Source organism: Colletotrichum acutatum, assembly GCF_030867785.1.
Source record: "Colletotrichum acutatum strain CBS 112980 chromosome Unknown BDZ83scaffold_9, whole genome shotgun sequence".
Taxonomy (NCBI): domain Eukaryota; kingdom Fungi; phylum Ascomycota; class Sordariomycetes; order Glomerellales; family Glomerellaceae; genus Colletotrichum; species Colletotrichum acutatum.
In genome coordinates this window covers 253738-270560 of record NW_026849003.1, presented here as the reverse complement: position 1 = coordinate 270560, position 16823 = coordinate 253738, and the positions used below count along the sequence as shown (strand labels likewise).

General features: G+C 53.8%; 9 protein-coding genes across 9 annotated transcripts; 6 read left to right on the top strand and 3 right to left on the bottom strand.

Moving 5' to 3' along the window:
• Nucleotides 1-1663: 1663 nt before the first annotated feature.
• BDZ83DRAFT_647449 (aspartate kinase) lies at nt 1664-3498 on the top strand (the record flags this gene model as incomplete). The annotated part of the gene is made up of 6 exons (XM_060510075.1): nt 1664-1753; nt 1822-1841; nt 1901-1981; nt 2040-2364; nt 2422-3340; nt 3401-3498. 6 exons carry the CDS (start codon nt 1664-1666, stop codon nt 3496-3498), a joined length of 1533 nt encoding a protein of 510 aa, XP_060369939.1.
• A 442-nt stretch (nt 3499-3940) lies between these two features.
• On the top strand, nt 3941-5439 carry BDZ83DRAFT_603847 (domain of Kin17 curved DNA-binding protein-domain-containing protein). Its single transcript, XM_060507247.1, has one exon. The coding sequence runs from the start codon at nt 4243-4245 to the stop codon at nt 5275-5277; it is 1035 nt and encodes a 344-aa protein (XP_060369938.1). The 5' UTR covers nt 3941-4242; the 3' UTR covers nt 5278-5439.
• On the bottom strand, nt 5440-6300 carry BDZ83DRAFT_603844 (transcription elongation factor spt-4). The gene is made up of 3 exons (XM_060507246.1): nt 6046-6300; nt 5680-5933; nt 5440-5565 (listed from the first exon to the last, which is right to left on the bottom strand). The coding sequence occupies exons 1-3, from the start codon at nt 6127-6129 to the stop codon at nt 5532-5534; spliced, it is 372 nt and encodes a 123-aa protein (XP_060369937.1). The 5' UTR covers nt 6130-6300; the 3' UTR covers nt 5440-5531.
• A 327-nt stretch (nt 6301-6627) lies between these two features.
• Nucleotides 6628-7071, top strand: BDZ83DRAFT_647446 (uncharacterized protein; the record flags this gene model as incomplete). Its single annotated transcript, XM_060510074.1, has 1 exon — nt 6628-7071. The coding sequence occupies one exon, from the start codon at nt 6628-6630 to the stop codon at nt 7069-7071; it is 444 nt and encodes a 147-aa protein (XP_060369936.1).
• Nucleotides 7072-7127: 56 nt separating this feature from the next.
• On the bottom strand, nt 7128-9226 carry BDZ83DRAFT_447713 (Metallo-dependent phosphatase-like protein). Its single transcript, XM_060503149.1, has 6 exons — nt 8907-9226; nt 8749-8829; nt 8254-8689; nt 7598-8203; nt 7419-7543; nt 7128-7362 (listed from the first exon to the last, which is right to left on the bottom strand). Exons 1-6 carry the CDS (start codon nt 9054-9056, stop codon nt 7324-7326), a joined length of 1437 nt encoding a protein of 478 aa, XP_060369935.1. The 5' UTR covers nt 9057-9226; the 3' UTR covers nt 7128-7323.
• Nucleotides 9227-9743: 517 nt separating this feature from the next.
• Nucleotides 9744-11456, top strand: BDZ83DRAFT_603840 (nuclear protein Es2). The gene has a single exon (XM_060507245.1). It carries the CDS (start codon nt 9890-9892, stop codon nt 11228-11230), a length of 1341 nt encoding a protein of 446 aa, XP_060369934.1. The 5' UTR covers nt 9744-9889; the 3' UTR covers nt 11231-11456.
• Nucleotides 11457-11660: 204 nt separating this feature from the next.
• BDZ83DRAFT_747899 (ABC1 family protein) lies at nt 11661-13874 on the top strand (the record flags this gene model as incomplete). Its single annotated transcript, XM_060513523.1, has 1 exon — nt 11661-13874. The coding sequence occupies one exon, from the start codon at nt 11661-11663 to the stop codon at nt 13872-13874; it is 2214 nt and encodes a 737-aa protein (XP_060369933.1).
• A 180-nt stretch (nt 13875-14054) lies between these two features.
• On the bottom strand, nt 14055-15017 carry BDZ83DRAFT_716043 (uncharacterized protein; the record flags this gene model as incomplete). Its single annotated transcript, XM_060511811.1, has 2 exons — nt 14055-14786; nt 14838-15017. The coding sequence occupies 2 exons, from the start codon at nt 15015-15017 to the stop codon at nt 14055-14057; spliced, it is 912 nt and encodes a 303-aa protein (XP_060369932.1).
• Nucleotides 15018-15614: 597 nt separating this feature from the next.
• BDZ83DRAFT_647442 (phosphoprotein phosphatase) lies at nt 15615-16685 on the top strand (the record flags this gene model as incomplete). The annotated part of the gene is made up of 2 exons (XM_060510073.1): nt 15615-15814; nt 15911-16685. The coding sequence occupies 2 exons, from the start codon at nt 15615-15617 to the stop codon at nt 16683-16685; spliced, it is 975 nt and encodes a 324-aa protein (XP_060369931.1).
• Nucleotides 16686-16823: the final 138 nt, after the last annotated feature.

Below are 16823 nucleotides of genomic sequence, written 5' to 3'. Positions count from 1 at the left end.
AAAAAGTCTTGACCATTTGGTGGGGACAAGTCATTGGGAACTGCGCCTGTTCATTTCTAGACGGGGTTTGGGATCTGGTTTTTTTTTTGCGGTCGGTGTTTGACGTGCGTGGCGATCGAGGTCGGCATTCGCATTGGTTTTTGGTTCTCGTGGGTTTGCTATACCAATTGTCTCTGGTTCTGGGCAAAGCAACGGCACTTGCGTTTATACGTTTATTTAGTGGTAATACGACCCATACTGGGAGAGCTTTGAGCAGACAATGTGTGTCCCTTTTTGATGAGTTGCAGATGTATGCATGCAAGGCTTGGCAGGGTATTTCACGTTGCCTTTGCTCATTGTCTGATAAGACTGCCCAAGACCCCGAATGGCTCTAGGTGTTGTTGAGCAAAACTAGGTTGTCATGAGTTGCGGCGGCAACAGATCAGTGGCATGCCGACTTGCGTCAAATGCGGCTATTTCACTGGGGGCGTGGGATCCCCGTCTGTCACTTCGTCATCGGCTGGTCCCTGATTCGCCATCCCCGCGCGGTCGCCAGGATTCGGCAACTAAAGGTTTTCTTTGGGACAGGTTTCATAGGCTCTTTACGAGACCGCATTTGTGGAGTGGCTGGACGGGAGACGGCAGCGACAACGCAGAGGCTTGAAGAGACCACCAGAGCGGACGCACACAGCGAGTGACCCCCGTGGGGTTCACGAGTGATTACCAAATGGTCGTCCTGGAACCGTACTCTATTATCTAGAGTTTCTGGGATATTGAAGAGATGGACAGGTTTGACACTGGTGTCAAATTACCTTCTTCAGAGGGGCTAGTGAAGCACCGATACTGCGTACTACGTATGACTCAGACAAAGAAATTGTCACGGATATAGGCTGCCGCGGACACACTGCCCAATTCAGAGTCCTCGGTCCTACAGGTCTTTGCAGAAGCCAGGTCAAGCCAGGGGATTTATCGGCAGAGACTGTACAGATAGGTAGTTAGCAGTAACGGCAGCGGCGTGGCAGTTATGCTTTGGAGGATTTTCAGGGATTCCAAACTTCGAGACCCATTCATCGCCTTCTGACCGAGGAACGGCACTGTAACGGCTTTGTACCTCAAGGCAGGTCAGGTAGCAAAGCTGACCAATGTACGGCTGTCATTGTTTGGTGACCTTGCAGCAGTGCATCTGTAAGGTCTCTGTGTAGGTAGGTACGAATAGTGTGAGAAGATTCGGGCCCGCCTCCGATGTTCCGGAAACGCAAAAATTTGGACGCTGCAACTTGCACAAGCGTCGCCGATTTCGTCGCTCCACCACATCCCACTTTCGTCCCATCCTCATCGCCTTGGTTTAATCCACCGCAACACAAACCACCTTGAACATAGCAATTCCACCGCATTCGAGCCGTGGACTCTCTCTTCCCACTCTGTAAACTCCCTGCATCTGTCATACCACTTTCTCTTTTTGCTAAACGCCTTGCAGTGTGACGCATCTCACATAAGACACTCGATTTGAGAGGGTTGACGTCCCAGTCTAACCGTCGCCATTCATTTTTTTTTATTTTTTTTCCAGGTTCTCTCTCACTCCCATTCCCACATTGCTCACAGTGCCCCTCCTTCTTGGCCCGCCTTAAGCACTCATACCCCAAAACCAACCACTCTAGGCTCTGCGCGTAGCCATTGATACATCATGAGTAGTCAAACGATAGGGAACACCTCCAGCAATGGCTGGGTGGTGCAGAAGTTCGGCGGAACCAGTGTTGGAAAGTTTCCAGACAAGGTTTGTCACCCACCACTGAGAAAGTCGCGATTGCTGCATGAGGCTGATCTAGTATACTCACACGACAGATTGCCACGGATATTGTCCGGTACGAAACACACGATTCTCCAATGGAATCGTAACTTGACTGACATGTTCTTGTTTTAGAGCAAGCCTTTCCCACAACAAGGTCGTCGTCGTCTGCTCGGCAAGAAGTACGGGCAAGAAGATTGAGGGCACCACCAGCCGGTGAGTCACTCAGAAACGAGACCAAGCCTTCATTCTCAACTGACCCCCTCCGCCAAAGACTCCTTGGCGTGTTTAACAAGCTCAAGGGCATCGCGGCACCCACGACGCCCGAAGAGACACAGAATGAGCTCATGAATGAGGCCAAGGGTCTCATTGAGGACATTTGCAAGGACCACGTATCGGCAGTCAAGACTTTCCTGCGCAACCCAGAATTGCAGGCCTCCTTGGAACAGGAGATCCGCGATGAGTGCCAAGAGCTGGTCGAGTACATTGTAGCGGCCAGGAGATTTAACCTCGAGGTCAACTCAAGATCAAAGGATCGATGCATCAGCTTTGGTGAAAAACTCAGCTGCAGGTTCATGGCCGCATTGCTGAAGGACTTGGTACGGAATGGACATGGCTTTCCACTGTCTCGAAAATGCCGCTAATCAGACTCGCAGGGCGTCGCCGCGGAATATGTGGATCTCAGTGACGCGTTCCACTACGATGCCACGGCTCGTCTGAGCCAGGGCTTCTACCAAGAGGCCGCAGCAGTATTGCGGAAAAAGATCACGGCTTGCGAGGAGCGAGTTCCCGTGGTCACTGGCTTCTTTGGCAACGTCCCCGGAAGCCTGATTGATGGTGACATTGGCCGGGGCTACACGGATCTCTGCGCGGCGCTATGCTCAGTCGGCCTGAAGGCGGATGAGCTCCAGGTGTGGAAGGAGGTTGACGGAATCTTTACAGCAGACCCGACAAAGGTTCCCACGGCCCGCCTGCTGCACTCCATCACACCGTCTGAGGCGGCGGAGTTGACGTTCTATGGTTCCGAGGTCATCCACCACTTGACCATGGATCAGGTCATCCATGCTTCGCCCCCTATTCCCATCCGCATCAAGAACGTCAAGAACCCCAGAGGAGTCGGCACCATCGTCGTGCCCGACCCCATCCTCACGGCTGGCCATCAGATCCAGCGGTCAGCACCCGCAGACCCGTCCTTGGTCCAAAAGCCAAAGCGGCCCACGGCCGTCACGATCAAGGACAAGATCTCCGTCATCAACGTGCACTCCAACAAGCGGTCCATCTCCCACGGCTTCTTCGCAAAGGTCTTTTCTATCCTCGACAGCAACCAGATCTCCGTCGATCTTATCTCCACTAGTGAGGTCCACGTGTCCATGGCCATCCACGCCGGAAACTCAGAGGGTGGCAGCTTCGACAAGGCGCGGCTTGAGCTGGAGGAATGTGGCGACGTCAGCGTGCTTCATGACATGGCCATCCTAAGCCTGGTCGGTGCGGAGATGAAGAACATGATTGGTATCGCCGGTCGCATGTTCTCCACGCTAGGCGAGCACAATGTCAATTTGGAGATGATCTCACAAGGTAAGCCGTCTCTGGGGGGAAGGGTTGCGAGAGAAGCAGTTTGCTAACTTTTCGACACAGGTGCCAGCGAGATCAACATATCCTGCGTCATTGACGCCCGTGACGCTACTCGTGCCATGAACATCTTGCATACAAATTTATTCACTTTCCTTGACTAAGATGGTCGCTTAGAATGCCCCGCGCGCTTCAACTGCGCGCGGTGGAAGCGAGCTCTACTTTTTTTTTTTTTGGATTGAAGTATATAAGTTTTCCATGGGTCGGGTCATCTAAAACGGAGCATGAAATTGCATTGTTGGATCAGAAAAGAAGAAAGAATGAAGAGAATGGGCTGGAAAAGACAAGATTCCCTTGATTTATCTAGAGGTATATATCAAATGCACATGATTAGGTCAATCCTTGATTTGAAATCCCAGGCGCTGGGAGAGTAAATTGGAGATCTGGTCCAGAGCCAATGAATGATGTTGACTCATGAACTTCAAGGTACGAGGCTTACCTGACAAGAAGTGGTTAATATTGCAATATCCGGCAATCAGGAACGACCCCAGTAACCAGATGAACGTAAATATTTACCCGTCATGCCGACGTCGGCGAAGTGGGATACAGTGTTCAGCTGGGCGTCGCACACGGCTCTGCCCCGCCACCTCTTGAGCGCAGAACCTTGTCAACCTCGATAAGATAAGCAGCACTGGAAGGATCCACAACTGACCCTGGAAGGGCTCATTGCTTCTTTGTGACGATCATCTCCTGTCGACATAACCACATCCAACCTCGAATCCCATACGCGCCACTTATCGAAAGTCGGCCCTCGACATATCAAACCTACCATAGTATCTCGAAAACACCCCTCTCTTCTATTCCAAGAACCGTCCATCGAAGAACACCCCGAAATCAGACCGCCCAAGATGCCAAAAGCAGAAGTTGGCTCGACGAAGCACCTGAGCAACAAGCTCAAAAGCAAAGGCCTCCAGCGGCTGCGCTGGTACTGCCAAGTCTGCGAGAAGCAGTGCCGCGACGAGAACGGCTTCAAGATGCACACGCAGTCCGAGTCGCACGTGCGGCAGATGCTCGTCGTGGGCGAGGACCCGAAAAAGTTCCTCAACGAGTACAGCAACCAGTTTCTCCGCGACTTCACGCAGCTGCTGCGCACGGGGCACGGCGAGAAGCAGGTGCAGATCAACCACTTTTACCAAGAGTACATTGCCAACAAGGAGCACGTGCACATGAACGCGACAAAGTGGCCCAGCTTGACCGAGTTTGCGAAGCACCTGGGGCGGGAGGGCATCTGTCGCGTCGAGGAGAACGAGAAGGGTATCCACATTGCGTGGATCGATAACTCGCCAGAGGCGCTCAAGAGGCAGGAGGCATTGAGGAGGAAAGAGGCGCAGGATCGCGGCAACGAGGAGGTGGAGCAGATGATGATTCGGGAGCAGATCAAGAGGGCGCAGAAGGCGGCCGAGGCGAGAGGCGAGAAGGCCGATGACGAGCAAGAGCGGGAGAGGGGGTTGCAGAGGGCAGAAGGAGAGAAAGTGTCGTTGTCATTTGGTGCCAAGCCTGCCGCAGCGAAGAAGGAGCCCAGCATGAAAGGGGCGGAAGCGCAGTCCAAGTCCGCCGAGCCCGAGGCCTCGACTACTGCGACGACTACAGCGGCATCGGAGAAGGGAGAGGACAAGCCTGCCGAGAAGCCGTCTCTCGGAGGTGGTCTGTCGCTCAAGATGACGGCGAAACCTCAGACCAGGAATGTATTTGCTCAGGCGAAGAAGAACGCGCTTGCTGGCGGCGCGAAGAAGTCTGCCTTTGAGCAACCGAAAAAGATGAGCGAGGCGGAACGGATCATGAAAGAGGACATGGAGAGGCAGAAGGGGAAACGATCAAGGGACGGCTCCGGGTCGGGTTTTGGCGGGTTCGCGTTCAAGAAACAAAAGACGGATCAGCGGTGATTTCGACTCTAGATCAGGCATCGATTTCATGTCCATCGATAGGCGTTTGGGTTTGAAGCATGGCAGCATCACTGTAACAAGAAAAGGAGGTTCAACGACTTGCATGGGCAGAACTTGGGTTGCACTTTTAGATACCATTTTGAGAATTGATTCATCTGAATAGAGTCTTCCCTGACTCCTTGCCGACCTTATTTGACTCCCCGTAAAACGCCTTGTATGTCAAAAACACATTCTTCGAAAGCTCGTAGCCAATCTTAAGCATCAACCTCCGTCTCCGTTCCGTCGCGCCTGTTGTCACCAAGTCAGTCAAAAGTGTACCCCAAAGCCAAAACATCCACTGTTTTTTCCGAATTCCACGTAAAACAGAGATCGATGAGCGTCCGAGAAGAGGGCGTTACTAACGGAATATAGTGTATTCTGTACTCCTCCTCGAGCGTGTTGCGAATCTCGTCAGGCAGCTGACCCGAGACCTTGATCGCGTAGACGCCCCTCACGTAGTTATCCAGACGCTGCCACTTTGCCACCCAGGAGCGCTTCGGGTTCGAGAGGGTGATGAGGCCCTCAAAGACCTGTGACGTGCAGCTCTCGATCTGGTCCTGGGAGCCGGCCATGTGGAGGAAGTCTTCGCAGTTGGGGCAGCCTTCGTCGCGGAAGCGCTAGATTAGGGGAAGCAAAAAATGTTAGCCTTCTTGATTTAATGCAGTAGCTAATTTCTTCTGAAGTCTTCCATCCGGATAGTTTCGTAGGCAAATTTGACTGTGAACGTACAGAGTATGTCATGACGATGGAGCAGACCATGCAGGCGCGGAGGTAGCGCTGCTGACCAGGCGCGACGAAGTTATCGGCCGACATTTTTTCGAGATTTTCTTTCCGATTGGGGACTTTGTTTTCGGTTTCTGAGAGAATGCAGGCGGTTGAGAAATGTGTCGAAAGAGTGAGGGTGAAAGTCGCAAAAGCTAACGCTTCATCAATGGTGTTTCTGGCGGAAGAGAGGCTCTGGCTGGGAGTTCCTCAAGCAGCTGGAAGTCAAATGTGGGGCTTGGAATGAAAGGCATCGGTGTTTTCCATTGATGGCCAGAGTTCCTAGTATCTTAGGCGGTATATGCATGTATACATGTACATGGATAATGATTGATTTTGGCGCAGACCCACCTCTAACGCTTCTTCGCTCGCCTGCTCGAATCACATTACATGCTACTCTTTCCTCTCATCGAAATTCTCTCCTGCCGCCTCACACACTTTGTTTTGATGCAAGGATCTCACAGAGACCAGAGTCTGTGAGAGGAGAGAACCGCCAAGAGGGTGTTCAAGAGGGTGTTCACTTGATCCACCAGAGGGGAAACAGCCAACATGGCGACGGAAAACTCATCAGCCGGCGGAGCACCCGCCAGCACACCGCGCCCAACGGGCCAGAAATCTCACGAGCTTCTCACATGCACTATCAAGGCTCCGACCTTCTCCTACACTCATTTGGAGCTTATCTCCGAGTCACCGACAGCACAAGAGGCATTAGAACTGGACAATCTTCAAGTGCGCTCGTATTGCAATGCCGCTCTCGCCCAGTTTCTGGGCGCAACGGGCTCCGCCATTCCCATCGACATCCTCAAAGTCGAGGGCGCACAGTGCTGGCTGCGCGTGCCCCGGCAGGATCTTAGCCCCTTCGCCGCCGCGATCACGGCGTGGGCAGGCGTCTCGGACCAGGGAAGCCGGCAAGTTCTCCGGGTGAAGCAGTGTTCCGACTACCTGGGCGCTATCGTCGGTACCGATGGCCAGGACAAGCTTTGGTCATCATGAACCCACACCTTGGTAGAGCCAGGGAGAACGAGGAAAAAAGGACTGCTTTTTGGCCAAACACCCAACCGTCGTATGATTCTAGATTCGGGATTATGGTGTGCGCCCACAGGGCAAGAACTCCGATTTATCCGCATGGCTAAACCCACGCTGCCACCCAGCCCCTTATATGCGCCGAACACATGCACCATGTATGCTGCGGATGCAAACAATACCTTCTCATACCCTAAGGACCACTGTCCGCAGATCATCAAACTACATCAGAGAAGACATGAGAGAACTCTGAGCATACGCCTTGAAGGTGGAAGGTCAGCTGCAGAAGAAGTAAAGGAGGAGGGGATATGTCTTACCATAGGCTTGATATCCGGGTGAGGAACGGCGTCGAACTGCTTGAAGTCGAGCTTGTAGTCGGGGCCAACATTGATATACGCTCCCCTGTTCTCGGTGGAGTCGCAGTATCTTGGTGCGGAGAACACTACGACAGTCAGTTCCAGGTCAAGGACGGTCATGAGAGAGCACAGAAACTTACCAGTAATGCAACGACCGTCATGCTGCACCTCGTAACCATCCATGCGAACTTCGTGACTGCGAATGACGGCCTCGAGACCGTTGTTCTCGCAGAATCTCTTGGTGATATCGGGGCCGAACTGCATACCAACACCGCGCTTGCTCGGGCCACGGCCGGGTTCCTCTTGGGGGTCCGTCCACAGCATTTCCATCATGAGACCCGCCTGGCCAGGCTGGCGCTGAGCGTGTCTGTCGAGCTTTCGAATGTCGTCCAAAGTGACCTTGTCGTCCGAGAACAGACCACCGTGCAGCACGAGGTACTTGGTGCCGATCAGAGTTGCCAGGGGCAAAGCAGAAAAACTCTCTGAGAAAAGCTTGAAGATTCTCTCGTTATACTTGGCCTTGCACTCGCCCTCGAAACCGTACACGCGGTTCATGTCGTCGGTCTCGTGGTTACCACGGTTCAGGAAGAAGGCGTTGGGTCGGAGCCACTTGTATGCGTAGAGCAGAAGAGCGATTTCGCAAGACCATGATCCACGGTCGACAAAGTCACCGTTGAACAGGTAGAAGTGCTTATCGTTCGGCGTTCCGTTGAGACGGAAAAGCTCCATGAGATCAAAGTATTGGCCTGGCTATATGTAAGTATTTTGGTACCAAATGAGATGCACAGAAACATACCATGTGTGTCGCCGCAGACTGTTAGTTGTGTGCCCTCGGGAATCTTCATCTCCACCATAGTCGGCTCGTCATAGACAAGCTTCTTGACGGCTAGGATGATTTGGTAAACATATTTCCTGTGAATTTTCTTGCCGTTCTTGAAACGCTCCGTCATGTCGTCAATGAACTCTTGTGTCATCTCCTCTCCTAATCTGACACCATCGTAGTCGTCCTCGACGCTGATGGTGCTAAGATCGAGGCCTTCCGCAGCTGACGGCTCGTCACCAACCTCGATGGCAGCGAAGAAGTCCAACTTGCGAACAATCTTTCTGCATTCGTCCAGCTTCAACTTGGCATCCTTATTGTTCGGGTCGAGTGCTATGCACTTCTTGAAGTCACCGAGAGCTTCCTTTGGTCTGATAATGGCGGTTTGGGCAAGGCCTCGGCGGAAGTATGCCTAAAGTCGCACCGACGTCAGCAAATAAGGCTCGATTGGGTGTATCCGGGATTGCCCACCTTAACGAAGTTGGGGTTGAGCTCGATCGCCTTCGAACAATCCGCAATCGCATAACCGTATGCTTCAGACTTGATATTTGCCTACTCGTAGTCAAGATGGTGTTAGTCACGCGAGCAGCTTGACTTCGCAGTCTCGGCGCAGCGAGGGGGCAACGAACCTGGGCGCGGTTGGTGAAAAACGTTGGCTCTTTGTCGTTAAGCTCAATGGCCTTGGTGTAGAGCTCGATAGCAGTGGGCCAATCGTGAGAAGCAAAGGCCTTATTGCCTTCGTTCTTGAAGGCTGTCGCCTTTTCCTCTGGCGTAGACATGGTGGTGGCCACGGTGCTCTACTGCAGAACCAAAGTGTGGGGTATCCGTATCGGCAGGTTAGAGACGATGGAGGGGTTACTCCTACTGGCGTTCGCACATGAAACAGTGTCAAATCCAGTTGTCGTTTTCGTGGGCGTGAGAATTGAGTGTGATTTCCCAAGTCGAAACGCAAAATTGGGGGCGGGAAAGAAGAGGTGGTTGTAGCAAAATTTGCTATGCAGCAGAAGCTCTTCGAAGGTTGAAGTTGCCGGGCTTGGGTCGGATTCGAAAGCTTCCTTTTGCGACGGTTCGGCCCTTAAACCCTCTTCAGTATTCGGAGCTAACAGGAAACAGTGCGCTGCTACCGCACGGTGCGATACAGTTGCAGCGGGGTGGCACTGAGTTGCCACTTCAGGAGTCCGACAGGGGCGCTGAAAGGGCGGCGCCGTGGTCTGGCCCCTCCCTCCACTCCCGCGAGGAATGAGCTTCCACCTGTCACCAGGTACCTTATGGATGGATGCCTGGGAAGGTCCCTTTACGAAGTACGGATGACTTACGTAGTGCAAGACCCCTTTGACGGGACTGACAGGGAAGCTTGAGGTACCCGTAGCCTTGATAGTTGCATAACCGCGACATACGAGCCTAACCTTATCGCTTATCGGAGGCGCCCCACGTCACTCGGACCCGAACCTGAGCGCAACTCAGACTTTCAGATTGGCCTCAGTACATCACTTCAACTTCAAAATCTCCACGCGACATCTATCTAACCCATGGCGCTGGCGGCGCACTCCTCGTGTATCTACATTCCTTTCAACACAGACTTCTCAAGTTGATCGGCCCCAGTCTGTCAACGATGGAGCGTCAAGAACGCAAATCAACCGCGCTTGTGCGCAAGCGGACCGACCTCGAACTGATGCCACCACCGCCCGCCGCTAAGAAAATCAAACGCCCAAAAAAGGTCATAGACGAAGACACTTATACCGACGCCCTATCGCAGATCATTGCGCGCGACTTCTTCCCCGGACTTCTTGAGGCCGAGACCCAGCAAGAGTACCTCGACGCGCTTGAATCAAAAGACAAGGCATGGATTTCCAATGCTGGTCAGAGGCTGGAGCGTGTGATGACGCCTGGGAGGAATAAGGTCAAAAGACCGATGCCTTTCAATAACGCTGGACGCACGCCATCCGCATACGGCGCAGATACTCCGGTATCAGTGGCATCGACGGTATCCGAAGCGCCAAAGCCAGCCGTGGACACAAATATGAGCCTGGCCAATTTCCAGGCTACTTATACCAGCGAGGACAATGAGAGCTTTTACAAGCTCATGGACAAACAAAATCAGAAAAAGGCGGAGAAATACGAGTGGATATGGCGAGGGAATAAGCTGCCTTCAAAACAGATGATCAAACAGGCGGAAGTCGAAGCCAAACTGCTGGAGACAAGGGGTCTGGTGGACGATGGGTGGAAAAGGGACAGGCTGGCCATCAAGGACGTGGACGACAGACCAGCGAGGCCGGACAGTTGGAACGCCAACCCCAAGAACAACTTGATGTTTGGCCCAGATGGCGTGGACGACGACTACGAGAGTCCAGCCCAGAAGGCGCAGGCCCAATCGATGATGCCGCCTAAGGCGATCAACTACCAAAACACAAGGGTACCGCAACCATCAATCGCAGAAAGACCTCCGTCTCCGACGCTTTCTGCTGTGAGAGACGCGATTGCTGGCAAACCACGTAAAGAAGACCTGGCTTCGAGCGCTGTAGGGGGCGGAGAGACGCCAAGAGTGAATGGGTACGCCTTTGTGGATGACGAAGACGACGACGAACAAGTTCTCCCTGTTCCCGTCATCAACCTCGGTCCCGGTGACGCTACGCCAAATCCATTCAGGCTGCAAGAGCACAGAAAGCGGGAGACTTTGCATCACCGTCTAGTTGAGCGGGCAGCGCATTCGAAGAGAGAATCCGTGAAGAATGGTTTGACTGGAAAGTTGGACAGAACACCGGTGCCCAAGTTCCCGTCCAGTCCGCGAGTCTCGGGTGGTCTAACGCCTGCTGCCCAAAGGTTATGGGGGAAGATCGGCAGCCCAAGGCCGGGCAGTCCGCATAATTCGTCTTTGAAGGCGACACCCATGCGGGCAAGAGGCTCACTTTTGAAGGGCGGCGCCTCAGTAACAAGGGCTTCGACGCCAAAATGACTAATACGAATAATGACAATAGACGAGGAACCAGGATTAGACTAAAGATACCACTGCAAGACAGCTTAGGGGGAGCACAGAAAGAAGTTAAATTCAGTCTTCAATGTGCAAGACAAGTACATATATCGAGACAGTGACCATGTTTGTATGTATCGAGTTATCGGCCGTCATGGACTTATTTGGCAATGGATGGTAGCTGGATAAATATGGGCTGGTGAATGACCCCGTTTTAAGCATGGTGCTACCTCAAGCTCCCTGGAGCTATCTTCTTCTCTTCCCTTTAAATGCATACGTCTGTCACTTAATTTTCCCTCCATGACGAGGACCATTTGATAATCGCAGCACTTCGTGAAAGACGCGAGGTCACCCGAACGTAAAAGAGCAATCACAAAGACATGCGTGTAGCATAATTGAGCAACCTGTTTCACCGATGAGGTTCGCCGATTTCGCTGTCGATTTGGCAGCTGTGCTCGGCGCTTCGCGCTCTGTCGCATCCAGACATGTTGCACTGAGAGGCCGACAGCTCGAGAGCTTCACTAAAGCTTCCAGCTTAACACGCAAGTCCCCCACGGCACCTCAGCACACACGAGACGACGCCGCAGCAGAAGCACCGGCCTCCTCTGAGGTCCCAGATGCTCAGTCACCAACTGAGAAAGAGGCGCCGCCGTCAAATAAGGAGTCAACATCACAACCCAGTCATCCCTCGCTCACAACATCAAGCAGCTTCCAGCCCAATCTCAACAATGCAGCCCGTATCTCACCAAGCTCAGGATCGGTTCTCTCTGAACTGAGGCAATCCAATCTTTCAGCATTCCCTTTTCCAGGCGCATCACCATTGGATCAAAGGCCCAAGGATAACACGGTTCCTGCAGGGTCTTCAGTGAGCAAGCCGGCGGCTCCGTACGGGGCCCCTGTCTCTGAAGAGGCAGACGACCTCCCTGAAGGTGTCAACGTCAACATTTTCCATGGCACTCGAGCCACCAAATTATTGGGTAAAGAGGGAGAAGGACCAAAGGTTGACTTCGGTAACCGCAAGAAGCTCCCACCCACAAAACTTCCCGAGTTTGTTGATTTCTCCAAGCTGTCCAAGGATGCCGAGGCAAAGAAGTCAGCTACCCCTGAGAGTGCTCCAAGCACTTCTCAAACCGCCCCTCAACCTGAAGTCTACAAGAGCGAAGCTGTTAGAAGCGACAAGTCACCGATACCATCAGAGCCTCCGTCTGCTGCCGCTACTCCTGCCGGCCCAGTATCCGAGGATGAACCTCCCGTGGAAGCGATCTTGGGCGCTGCGGTCGACCAAACAGCACCCCCTGCATACGCCCTTAGGGAATCTAGCGTGCCAGCCACACGCCTGAGCAGACTTTGGAACTATGGTGGTCTGGCAGCAGGAATGATGGGTGGTGCCATCACCGAGAGCATCGGCAGAGCATTTGGCGGTGGTGGCGAGGGTTCAGTATTGCTCAGTGCCGGCAATATGGAAAGGCTCGTTGCAAAGCTGTCGAGAATGCGCGGCGCTGCCCTGAAGATGGGCCAAATGATGAGCTTCCAGGACACAAAGATGCTCCCGGGTCCGATTCAGGAGGTTCTACAGAGAGTGCAGGACCGTGCCGACTACATGCCGGCTTGGCAGAGAGACAAGGTCCTCAAGGCCAACCTGGGTGTGGAATGGCGCGAGTTATTTGAGGACTTTGAGGAGAAGCCCATTGCCGCCGCATCCATCGGACAAGTTCACCGTGCTACTTTGAAGGAGGGTGGTCGCAAGGTCGCGGTTAAGATTCAATTCCCAGGAGTCGCAGACTCGATCAATTCCGACCTCGACAACCTGGGCATTCTCTTGACCGCCACCAAGCTCCTACCAAAGGGCTTGTACCTGAACAAAACCATTGACAACGCGCGGCTTGAGCTGGGATGGGAATGCGACTACGAGAGAGAAGCGCAGTGTCTGATCCGTTACAAGGAGCTCTTGGCTGACGAACCAGATACTTTCCTTGTGCCTGACGTCCACCTGCAAGCCTGCGGGAAGAACGTTCTGACCATGGACTGGATGGAGGGCGTGGGCGTCACTAGAGTCAAATCATTTACCCAGGAGCAGAAGGACTGGATCGGCACCCAGATCCTCCGTCTCTGTCTCCGGGAGATCACTGAGTTCAAGTTCATGCAGACTGACCCTAACTGGACAAACTTCCTCTACAATGCCAAGACAAACAAGCTCGAGCTTCTTGACTTTGGTGCTTCCCGGGAGTACCCCGACGAGTTTGTTACCCAGTACGTTCAACTCCTTGCCGCGGCCTCGAGGACCGACCGGGACGGAGTCAAACGTTTGTCCGAGAGTCTCGGATATCTTACCGGCCACGAGAGCAAGCTCATGGTGGACGCGCACGTCAAGTCGGTGCTCACCCTAGCGGAGCCTTTCCTCGGCTCGGCACCCGAGGTCTACGATTTCCACGACCAGACCATCACAGAGCGTGTCAAGGCTCTCATTCCCGTCATGCTCCGCGAGAGACTTGCGCCGCCTCCCGAGGAGACTTACAGTCTGCATCGCAAGCTGAGTGGTGCCTTCTTGCTTTGCGCGAAGCTCGGCAGCAAAGTCAGGTGCCGCGAGATGTTTGAGGAGAGTCTGAAGAAGAACGGATACAATGCTTAAAACAGGCATACGAAGAACTACCCTCAATTCACTTTGTATCATTTTGTATCATTTTGTATCATAACTGTACGATCAATGTGTAGACACACAATACAGGGAGGATCGTAGACAAAATAAAAGACCTTCCGTGATGCATTCAGGGGTTCATAGCTAAAATCAAAGCATGCTGGCAACGTCCATTCATTCCCTAGGTCTCCTCTGCATCTTGTCAAGCTCCTTCCGCTCCCTCCCGACAACCTTCTTCCTCTTCCGCTCAATTGTACGGTCGACCTGCTTCTTCTTCATGCCCGCAAACTGGTCCATCAAGAACCTCTTCTTCTGCTCTGACTTCTTGAGGTAGAACGGCTGCTTGCCCTCCTTTACGAGCTCCTTCTCCTTGCGCTTGTGCTCCTGAATGACGTCGTCTGCCCGCTGCTTGCGCTCCCGCGCCTTCATCTTGCTCTCCATCGACAGCAGCATCCTCTTAATCTCCTCCTTCTTGTCCGCGTCCTTGGTCTTCTTGATTTCGGCCCGCAGCTGCTTCATCTCGTCCTTGCGGTAGTCGTCCAAGAAGGCGTACGCCCTCCGGGCCTTGGACTCGTCGACGGGCCCGCTCATCGGGTCGAAGCGCGGATCGCGCACCTCCATCTTGGGCACGGCGATGATTTCGCGCCGGCGGGAGACGGGCTTCTTGCTGGACTGCTCCATCGGGGCGTGCTTGCTCGAGCGCTTGACGTGGTCGGCGCCATGCTTGGATTTTCTGCCGACTTCTTCCGGGCCTGAGTCTGAGTCTGAGTCTGAGTCTTCTGAAGGTGATGCGCCGCGCTTGCGACGTTTGGCTGAGGGCATGGAGGCTTGGGCTTTTGCGAGGGCGCCAAAGGACACTGATGAGATGTCGATGTTGGACTTCTTTGGCGGTGGTGAGGCATCAGACTTTGAGCTGTTAGTAATGAGTCCAAAAATGCTATGACCCGGAGTAAATACCTCTTCATCATCCTCATCCATGTTCTCATCCTCTTCGTCCTCACTCAACTCATCTCCATCTATTCCCATCTCCTCAGGCTCACTGCTGATTTGCTCATCGACTTCGGGTTCCGCTTCTCTGCGAGGCTTTACGCGGCGCTGAAGGCCCGAAAATCCTTGCTTCCTCTTTCCAGACAGCATTTCGTCTTATTTTTCGTTGATTGTATGAAGCTGAAAGGTGCACTGTATGGGATGGTCGTAGTTTGAAGGGTCAGAACTCACATGAAGGAGGCTCACCCACACCTCAAAGCAACTTTTCAGTGGGTCTGAGTGACCAGCGATCTCGTATCGATAAGGAACGGCAACTTATCGATAACATCTGCCTCACAAACTTCCTTTGAATGCGATGTCCCAGTCCGAATAACTTCCTCTCCACTAATCGCATCGAAGCCAAAAAAAGACACTGAATACGCTCTGAACAGTAAATTCGACCTACGTTCACTTACTACGGAAGAAGCTAGACCAATCTTTCTTCACCTTCAGCTCAATTGACTTCGACTTCCCACTCTAAATCTAGCCCATCCATCCATGCAACCCTCTCTTCCCCGGATATTCGCCAGATCGCAACAGATCCACCAACGTTGCTTCTACACAACCGTCGCGCGCAAGCGTTCAGGTCGCTCAACCCGCGAGTTTCCTCAGAAAGACACACTCCCCGAGTACAACAACGAACCATACCTTCCCTTTCCCACGACTCCCTCGCGCGATTCGAAGCTCGTCTACACTCCACACAAAAGCATGTCTGACCTACAATGGTGGGCCAAGCCCGCCCCGGCCATGGCCGCCCCATCGAACCAGCAGCCGAGCAGTAACGGCTTCACGATACCGGGCCTCGGCAACGCCGCCAACGTTCCCTTCGCCTCGAATTCCGCGACCCCTCTCCCCGAGAAATCGTCCGCCGGAAATCAACCCACAATCCCAAAGGGACCCCGCAAAGCGTGAGTTTCCCCCCCCCTTTCCCACCCTGTCTCTTTGCGGTCCCTTGCTCTCCTCCGATGCTGTCGCAAAGACTAACATTCCCTCTCTCTCGACAGAGCCGCGGTGCCGCACAACCGTGATAAGATCATAGCCCCCAGCGCCGCCTCAGGCGGCGTCCCGAACCCCACGCCGCAATACCTCCAGCAGGCCTCCCTCCCGCCGACCCTCGTCCCGACCCCTCGACCGATTCTCGTCGTAATGGACCTCAACGGCACTCTCCTCTTCCGACCTAACCGCCGCAACGCCGCAAGCTTCGTCGAGCGGCCCCACGCGAAGCGCTTCCTGCAATACTGCCTCGACACATTCCACGTCGTCGTCTGGTCCTCGGCCCAGCCCAAGAACGTCCAGTCCATGTGCGACCAGCTCCTCCTCAAGGGCGGCCTCGGCGCCGCAGACACCCAAGAAGAGCGGGCTTCGTACCGCCGCCGCGTCCTGGCCGTCTGGGGCCGCGACAAGTTCGGTCTCTCCGAGGCCGACTTCAAGCTCCGCGTGCAAGTCTACAAGCGCCTGGAGATGGTTTGGGCCCAGGCCAACGTGCAGGCGGCGCATCCAGACGCCGCGTACGGCGGCCGGTGGGACCAGACCAACACGGTTCTCGTGGACGACTCGCTCGAGAAGGCGCGGAGTGAGCCGTACAACCTGCTGCAGATTCCTGAGTTCTTTGGCGACGCTAGCGAGCCGGGCTACGTGGTGCCGCAGGTTCACGATTACCTCAACCAGCTCTGTTACCAGTCGGATATCAGCGCGTATATGCGCACGAATCCGTTCCAGCTCAACAATGCATACAGGCTGGAGCAGCAGCAGGAGAGTAACGGGCAGGGCTCAGCGTAGGAAAGTGATGGAGAAGGAGTCTTTGGAAGAACCTGGACATATGCGAGGTTGGAAAAAAGGCACTGGATACGGAGACAAGACTTGGTAGCATCGAGATACCCCTTAACATGAGCTCAAGGAAGCATCACATTTAATTCA

Coding starts and splice junctions, on each gene's coding strand:
- BDZ83DRAFT_603844 (XM_060507246.1), bottom strand. CDS start 6,129: ATGTCGGCCGATAACTTCGTCGCGCCTGGTCAGCAGCGCTACCTCCGC. Junction 5,934..6,045: donor CCATCGTCATGACATACTCT/GTACGTTCACAG, acceptor CCCCTAATCTAG/CGCTTCCGCGACGAAGGCTG. Junction 5,566..5,679: donor TACAGAATACACTATATTCC/GTTAGTAACGCC, acceptor TGGTGACAACAG/GCGCGACGGAACGGAGACGG.
- BDZ83DRAFT_603840 (XM_060507245.1), top strand. CDS start 9,890: ATGGAGCGTCAAGAACGCAAATCAACCGCGCTTGTGCGCAAGCGGACC.
- BDZ83DRAFT_603847 (XM_060507247.1), top strand. CDS start 4,243: ATGCCAAAAGCAGAAGTTGGCTCGACGAAGCACCTGAGCAACAAGCTC.
- BDZ83DRAFT_447713 (XM_060503149.1), bottom strand. CDS start 9,056: ATGTCTACGCCAGAGGAAAAGGCGACAGCCTTCAAGAACGAAGGCAAT. Junction 8,830..8,906: donor TTTTCACCAACCGCGCCCAG/GTTCGTTGCCCC, acceptor GACTACGAGTAG/GCAAATATCAAGTCTGAAGC. Junction 7,363..7,418: donor ACCCGGATATCAAGCCTATG/GTAAGACATATC, acceptor TCCACCTTCAAG/GCGTATGCTCAGAGTTCTCT.